We start from the raw sequence: 8,613 nt of genomic DNA on the forward strand, positions 1-8,613 counted from the left end.
GCTCTCTCCTCACCCAAGGGTACCTTGAACTTTTCAAACAGAAGAGTGAGGAGACGAGGAAACCCAAAACAAGTCTCACCGGCTCGCATGCGGGCTGTAGTGCGCATATAGCTAACAATGATGCTGGCGAGAGGAATTCCTGTCAACTGCCGACCTATTCCATTCATCATCTTATCCAAAAAATAAAGGTTGCTATTTCGAACTTCCCTTTTTCCACTCTTTTTAGGTACCACATTAAAAGCAAAGAGATAAATGATAAGGTGATACCTAGGCTCAAATGAATCGGCATAAACGAGTGGTTTCTTCGAACTTCCTCGTTCCCGGTACTGACTCTTAAGACGTGATACAGCTTTGCCCACTTGTCATGAATTACGTGCCTTAAACTCCTTGGTCAATTTCACTTCCTCTCCGTCGTCCTTGAGTTTGACAAATTGAGTGATTTGCTCTTGGTGGATGGCCATTCTCTTGCCTCGAACCCAAGAGACAATGAGATTTCCACAATGGCTCTGCTTGTTCTCAACATTGGCATAAAACTCCTGGACCAAATTGGGATAATAATGCCTAGGCAACTTCAGAATATTGGCCCATTCGAGTCGACTAAAGGCGGTGGACACCTTATAGTGATCATCCACCTCTAGTGCCCAGTGCTTCTCAATAATAATCTCCTTGGCCAAGCCTGCCTCATACCACTGTTGATTTTCTAGCGAGGTGAATCGTGTGGTGTCATAGTCTGGAAGCGGCTCCTTGCGGCTAGTAGATGTTGTCTTGCTCCTAGAGCGAGGTGGCGGCTCAGGAGAAGGAGATTCCTCCTCAAACGACTCCTCATGCAACGAAGGTGTATGTTCCTCACTTGACAATGGTGTAGGAGTACGAATATGAGCTCTCTTTGTACGAGCCATAGTACCTTACACAAACAAGATGAGTATTTATTAGAAACGATTGAAACTTGCTCACACATGTTAAATAGGAATTTAAGAAAATTTCGGCAGAGTTTTCCCTTGAAAAAGGGCTAAACTCCCTGCCAACAATTGACAATTTCAAACACATAGCCTATTGAACTACTTCTCAAACTCAAATATCAATGTCACTCAAAATTACCTATCCAAAAGCACATGTCCAATCATATCATTCAAATTCAACCACTTAGCATTTATATCCATGGATTTCATACCCATTTCTTTCCTTGATCAAATGGCTAAAGATAAGTACCACAACATTTAAAACAAATCCAACTTATTCAAAGAAGTAAGAAATTTCAAGGAAATGTTCAATGTGCTTAAGCCTAATAAGAAACACACCCTTTACGAATTGGAATTTGCTCGAATGATCACCTATTGTTCACAATTTGTACACAGTGATTTATATTCCTTAGAACAAATTCATATATTCAAGGAAAGCAATTAAATCACCAAAATGCTCAAGCCCAATAAATTAAAAAAAATATACCAAAAATATCATCTAATCCACAACTTTTTCCATACTAAGCATAAAAATAGTAGTAACAACATATTCTAGTACAATGTAGCAATTTATAACAAGAATTTTCAACAAATAAGCATTTATCAAAATATGCCCAAAAACTAGAAAAAATGCAAAAATAGGAAATATAAAATCTCAAAAGAAGTTGCAAATTGTTACGTCAAATGTGTAGAGTGATGATGAAAGATGATAAGGATGCAAAAATTGAAACCGAAACAGCCCAAATTAGCTCCCAAATTGAAGAAGTACAGTTCGGCCCCAATTCTAGTTTTTGAAGATCAAACTCACCAAATTGATATTTTTTATTTCAAAAAACTGAGGGTTTATGCTCAAAAGAGGTTGGGAGATGTTTTTCTGGTGAAAAATTGGATGATTGATGGATAAAATGAAAGATTAGAGGGAGAGGGCTAGGGTTTCGGGGAGAGACAAAGAGAGGAAAGTTGGAAAATAAGGAACCGAGGCCTCGTTTCCCTACTTATCGCGAACTGATCCGAGGTCAGATCGGTTCCTAACGCCCTCGGATCCGATAGGGGCTCGGATCCGCACCGCCAGAAGCACAGACGAGCCCTCGGATATTTCTCAAAATTTTTGGATCTGAGCTCAGATCAAAGGATCCGCGGTCGGATCCGTCTGGGTACTTCGGATCCGAGCCCGGATCTGTATTTCTCTGCACTAATTGCAGAAACTGCAATTTTTCAAACTTTTTCTCCCTTTTCCAGTCAATTCCAAATTATGCTTTGGACAAACTTTTTGTCAATTCCAACCTCCCACGCACATGTAATATACCAAAAATTCAATATCCAACCTCTCAAAACACATCAAACACATCTTCATTGAAAATTGAGGGGTGAGGTTCTTTGCTCATTTTTACACTTTTACACAAAAATAGCACCCTTTGGGCATTAAATGCACATCAAATGAGTCCATGAGCATTTATAAACATGGTATCACCAAAACTCACTTGAATATACTTCAAAAGCACACTGTATATATGAATGGTAATTCTAAACACTTAAAGCACAATTTTGGTAAGAAAACCTCATTTTTTACACTTGTTCTTCAATTGTACCTCCAAAATGGATGATGAAACTCCGGTACCTCCTACAAATAAGTGAAATACATCTAATTAGTCAATTAAATCACACCAAAATATAAGAAACACATAAAAACACACAACTACAATATTATTATTGGGTTGCCTCCCAATTAGCGCTTTTGTTTATAGTCGTTGGCTCGACTCAAAAAGTTGAATCATTTTAGAACATTAGGGAGTGATTTTCTCCCCATGAGTCGAAACTCTCGAACCAATCTACCATGTGGTGAGCCATGTATTGATCTCCATAGTCCAATTTGTTCAAATGCCAAGGAGGAGTATTAGACTTATCATATAAAGGCTCGACTTCACCTTGGAGTGGAATTTGCTTGTCTTTTTCGAGTTGGCTCAACTTTTCTTCACTTTTTTCATGGAATGGCGAATTTATTAAGCCAACTTCCATCCTTATCTTCTTCTCCCTTGCTCCTACACCATGAAAGTTAGTACCAAGGACATTTATATATTTAACTTCTTCGTTCCTTTCTTGGTTAATCTTTTCATCACATGGCATATTAAAAACAAAAGCAGTAGGCTCTATACTCCTTTCTTTATTATCCAAATTGAATTCCAATTCCTCACCATAAACCCGTAATATAAGCTTATTTTTTTCACATCAATTATAGTTCGTGCAGTGGCTAAAAACGGTCGTCCTAGAATAATTGGCATTCTCACATCTTTCTCAATATCTAAGACAACAAAATCCATAGGTATTATAGATTGTCTTACCTTTATGAGCACATTTTCTAAAATACCTATTGGATATGTGATTGACCGATCCACCAATTGTAATGTGATATTGGTAGCTTTTAGCTCTTGAAGTCCCAGCCTCCAGGCAACCGATAGTGGCAAGAGTGACACACTTGCACCTAAATCACATAAAGCATTAGAAAAATGCAATTGACTAATTGTGCAAGGAATAGAAAAACTTCTCGGATCTTTCAATTTAGGAGGGAGTTTGTTTTTAATCAATGCACTACACTCTTCAGTTAATGCTATCATCTCATTATCTACAATTTTTCTCTTTGTTGACATAATGTCTTTCAAGAAACGTGCATGAGAGGGGATCTGTGTTATAGCATCAATGAAAGGAATGTTAATATGCAATTGTTTAAATATTTTGAAGAACTTTTCAAACTCCCAATCCTGTCCATCTTTCTTCAACCTGTGAGGAAAAGGAATCACATTAGAATTTAACTGAGAATTTAATTTGGGAGAAAGTGCATCAATATCAATGACAACATGATCATTTCGGCTTTCTTTCTCCCCTTCGATTGATTGCTCCTTGTCTTTTTTACCACCTGAATTTTCAAAATTACGTCCTTCAACCGTTTTACCGCTTCTAAGAATGATTGCATTGACATGCTGTCTTGGATTCACTTCAGTCTTGCTAGGTAAATCCCCTTTGTTGCGATTGTTAACCGCATTTGCTATTTGCCCTAATTGGATCTCAACATTCCTGTACATATTGGTGAGTTGGTCCATCCTTCCTTCAATTCTTTCAAACCGTTGAGTAGTGGCACTGGCTAACTTTTCAATTTTATCATTTGATACATTTGCCAGTTTCTCAATTGCCAATTCCCAAGCTGGTTTGGACTCCGGGAGTGGTTGCTTCGGTTGAAAACCCGGTGGATTAACTGGTTTTTGTTGTTTCCCTAGATCCTTCCATCCAAAATTCGGGTGATTATGCCATCTTGAATTATAGGTATTGGAGTATGGATTGTTTTGGGGTGGACAGTTGTAATTGTTAAAATATTGAACCTGTTCGCTGTTAGAACACATAGAATCATCATGATCTCCGCTACAAGTAGTACAACATGCAACAACTACTCCTTGATTAGAGCTAGAACCAACATGCCCATTAAGCATCTTAACCACATTATCCATTTTTGCACTTAACATATTCAAGGTATCTACTTCGAGCATACCTGCGGTTCTTCTTGTATTACCTCATTCGTTTGCCCATTTGTAGTTGTTAGCAGCCATTTCTTCAATCAATTGTTGAGCTTCCTCGGCTGTCTTTCCCATCAATGCTTCTCCCGCTGCCACATCTACATGCGTCTTTGTTGAATAGGTGAGGCCATTATAAAATATTTGGACTACTAGCCAATCTGATAACCCATGATGAGGACATCTTCGTTGCAATTCCCGATAGCGCTCCCAAATTTCATACAATGTCTCTCCTTCCTATTGAAAGAAACTAGTTATATCCATTCTGAATTTAGCAGTTTTTCCAGGTGGAAAGAATTTATTGAGAAATGCCTTAGCTAATTCAGCCCAAGTAGTAAAAGTATTTGGAGGATGAGATTGTAACCAAACCTTGGCCTTGTCCCTTAGCGAAAATGGAAACAAGCGAAGTTTAATTGCATCATCACTAACACCATTAAACTTAATTGTATCACAGATTTCAAGAAATGCTGACAAGTGAGAATTTGGATCTTCGGTAGCATTACCTCCATATTGAAATTGTTGTACCATTTGAATCAGTGATGGTTTAATCTCAAAGTTATTAGCATTTACCGTTGGCTTTGCAATGCTAGTTTGAGAACCTTGTGTTTCCGGTAGAGAAAAATCTCATGGAATTCGCCTATTGGGTTCATTTTCCGTCTTTTTCAAATGGAAGCTCTATTAAAATTTCCTCTATTGGTTGCCAAACCTCTTGTTCCTCTTGCTGTAGTGTATCACTCCTTTGTCTACGTAACGTCCTTTAAATTTTTGGATGGAAAGGTGCTACTTCTCGAGATATCCGGTGCATATACTACAAACAGAAACAAGAAAGATTATGCGACTTTTATTTATCAAAAACTGATTAAAATGTTAAGCTAGCTATAGACAGCTCAACTAAAAATACAGATGTCTAAATTAATAGAGATGATTAGACTCTAATATTGCCGTTCCCTGGCAATGGCGCCAAAAACTTGACGGAATTTTTATATCAATGCAAGTTTAAATCCGATTTTATACCCGTTGACTGCAAGTATACAGGCCGAGATCGTAATATAGGGTATGTATCGGGTCGATCCTATGAGGAGCAATTACACAAGTACTAGGCCCTTATTTCTCTCTATTATTCAGACTTACAATAAATCTGAACAACGAAACTATAATGCTATTGTCTACAAATCGGGTTTAATCAATGTTAAATTGAAATGGAGAAATTTCACTAAAGATTGAATCTAGGGATGTAGATTCCACTTATGGCATAAACAACACAAATAAATGGATTTACCTCTTATTATTATTCTTGATTAACCAGGGATTCATTTCCAATATTACCAAACTTCATTCTCATGATAAAATGGCCTAGAGTAGTCCACTTTTCCCTATTTTCATGGTGAAATACTACTACTATTCTGTTTTCTTTCATGAAATGCTAAGTAATCCACTTAAGTGTATCTCTATTTTCATGAACATACAACTTAAGCTCCACTCATGTATTTCCATTGTTACTACCAATGCTCATTGAATAATAACAACTATAAACATGCTATTGGTGATCAAGCAATAACAAGTACTTATTACATGCACAAATAGACAAGTTAATACAAGATATAACCAGTGTAAATCACATTCAATTCACATTATTTAGCCATAAGTTACATCTACTCCCTAGATAAAGAAAATTAGCTACTCATGAATGAGATAAAAATCAAACTCATAAGTTTGTTAATGCAAATCATCATAAAGTACAAGTACAAGAAAGATAAAAGAAAGCTTAGCCAATTGATGGTGAAGCCCTCCAATTTTTGCTATGTTCTTGTACAAGATGATTACAAGTGAATACTCCAAATGCTTCTCCAAGAACACCTAACTAGAGAGAAACTAGTGACAAGTAGAAAAACTAGCTACATATGCTCATCTTTAGCTTCTCCCCTTGTGTCTCTGCATCAAAAGTGGTAGAAAGGCCTTTTTTTTCTCCTTCATGATTTCAATCACTTAGATTTTGTAAAGGACGTCAAAAGAAAATGTTGTTTTGACTTTCTTTAACTCATTTTGTCTTCACTTTTGTTGCAGAAGCATGTGCCACCAAATTCATTGATTCCAAATAGCTGAAAAGTTGTGTGAGAAGTGAGAAAAAACAGCTGTGCCACTTGCAGAAGAGAGAGGCAAATCCGAGGGGTGAAAGTTCGATTCGAGCTCGGATCAATGCTGATCCGAGGCCTTCTCTGATGGATCCGAGCTCGGACCCTTTGCCCTCGGATACACTGCTCCAGAAATACAGACGAGGGCTCGGATCTCCCTTGATTCACACGGATCCGAGCTCGGATCCGTGCTGGTCTTTTTTCCAGTTTTTCACTTCTTTTCCTTTTTCTTTACTTTTGCTCCTAATTTCTTGTGTAGTTTATCCTCTGGACGATCCTTACATTTCCTTCATCTCATGCATGAATTTCATACATCAATATCCTTCACAATTTGATAAAATTAATGCATTAATCCATTCATTTATCCAGTTTTGAACACTTAAACAATATTTAATCAATTATCAGCAAAAGAGTTCAAATATGGTTTTAATCTTCTCAAAACATACCAAAATTTCAGGCCAAACTTGTACAAAATATACGTTAAATATTCACTTATCAACGATTTCTTATGTATTGTAGCCTTATGAATTTAGTTTTCAATGCCACCAACCACGCTCAATTCCAAGTTGAATTGGGTGAGTTGTGGCCGAATTACGAAACTATCTCAGTGATGGAAAACCCTCTTTTGGCTAGTTGAATGCCTTAATTTGAATTGAGACTTGTTATTTTGAAATTCTTGGTGTTGACCACCTACCAAAAGTATCTTGGATGTTTATTAGACCTTGTCTTCATAAATTAACCATGTTTGATATGATTCATTGACCCAAAAGTTAGAAAAGGGAAAACGGAAATACAAGGCAGATTTGCCTTGGAAATTCTTGGAACTTTAGTGGCTTTGTTAACTGATTTCCCGTATGAATTTTTACATGAAAATTGACAGAGGAATAGCCATTATATGATAGGATAATACTACCAAATTTGGTGCCATTCCAAGTCCATTTCAATGCTCAACCAAAGTTTTAAAAATTCATGTTTTAAATCTGGAAAACCCTTGTTCAGTGAGAAATTTCAACAACTTCGAGCTGCTATATCTTAGTGCTCAAAACTCCAATTCTTGTTCCGCTTATTGCGTTTTGATTTTCAAATTTCAGAGGCTAGTTCACATTCTGTGAATTTTGCCGAATTTTCAAAATTGGCCAAAAACCAACCTCGAAACTATCTTGGTATTCCAAAACAGCAAGTTGAAGCCAAAATTTGAATATCTTCCATTTGGAATCATGGAAAAGTGCCTTCTACGAACTTTTAGTACTTTGGAAGTAGTTTCCAACGGTACTAAATTTTCCAATTTTGGACTTTCAGAGAATGAGTTATGATTTTTCCAAGATTGCTTGTTAAATCTGAAATTTCCGAATTTAAAGGAAATTGAGTTTTAGAACTCGCCGTTTTTTTCCTTCGATATTACCTGGCCGTTTCACACTTGATTCAAAGATGAAAATCATATTTTTTCTATTATTAAAACCCCACTTTTGAGTCTCGATTTGCGAGTAATTAACGTTTATTTTCATGATTTCTTCTTAGATTGTACAACAGTGCAATCTTCCTCGATAATTAGGGGTTTTAAACTATAGTGTGTAATAGTTCATTATCAATTGCTCAGGCACTCAGGAGGACCTTCGAAAGGATCCCACGGTGGACGCCTGAACCCTCTAGTGGACATTTCTCACTTGTTTCTTATTTTACTTGGTGAGTGTCAAGTGTATGTGAACGTGTTACCTGCTTAATCGTTATTAGTGATTGAATATTTTAAAAATGCTGAGTCGAGTGTCTGCTTTACCACACTCGTTCTTATTTGACTGAAGTGTATTTGAATTACTTGACATGAAATACTTGAAGTGAATATTTACGTAAAGTGTACTTGAATTACTTGAAGGGAATTGCTTGAAGTGACTTGTTAAGTAAATTAAGTGAAGTGTTTCAGTGATTAATTATGCTATGGTTGCATAAGTTGTGACGCCCCCACTT

General features: G+C 36.8%; 1 protein-coding gene and 1 non-coding gene across 2 annotated transcripts; one reads left to right on the forward strand and one right to left on the reverse strand.

The window, feature by feature from the left end:
* Positions 1 to 4,519: 4,519 nt before the first annotated feature.
* On the reverse strand, positions 4,520 to 5,047 carry LOC140004729 (uncharacterized). Its single transcript, XM_072044871.1, has 2 exons — positions 4,889 to 5,047; positions 4,520 to 4,756 (listed from the first exon to the last, which is right to left on the reverse strand). Exons 1-2 carry the CDS (start codon positions 5,045 to 5,047, stop codon positions 4,520 to 4,522), a joined length of 396 nt encoding a protein of 131 aa, XP_071900972.1.
* On the forward strand, positions 4,686 to 4,792 carry LOC113743833 (small nucleolar RNA R71). The gene has a single exon (XR_003461217.1). It is a non-coding gene; the product is annotated as a small nucleolar RNA R71 (small nucleolar RNA).
* Positions 5,048 to 8,613: the final 3,566 nt, after the last annotated feature.

Source organism: Coffea arabica, chromosome 4c (genome assembly GCF_036785885.1).
Source record: "Coffea arabica cultivar ET-39 chromosome 4c, Coffea Arabica ET-39 HiFi, whole genome shotgun sequence".
Lineage (NCBI taxonomy): Eukaryota > Viridiplantae > Streptophyta > Magnoliopsida > Gentianales > Rubiaceae > Coffea > Coffea arabica.

Excerpts from the sequence above, each read along its gene's own strand:
- LOC140004729 (XM_072044871.1), bottom strand. The coding sequence starts at position 5,047 with ATGGTACAACAATTTCAATATGGAGGTAATGCTACCGAAGATCCAAAT. Across the intron at positions 4,757-4,888 it reads CGCTAAGGGACAAGGCCAAG|GAAGGAGAGACATTGTATGA; the intron begins GTTTGGTTACAA and ends TTCTTTCAATAG.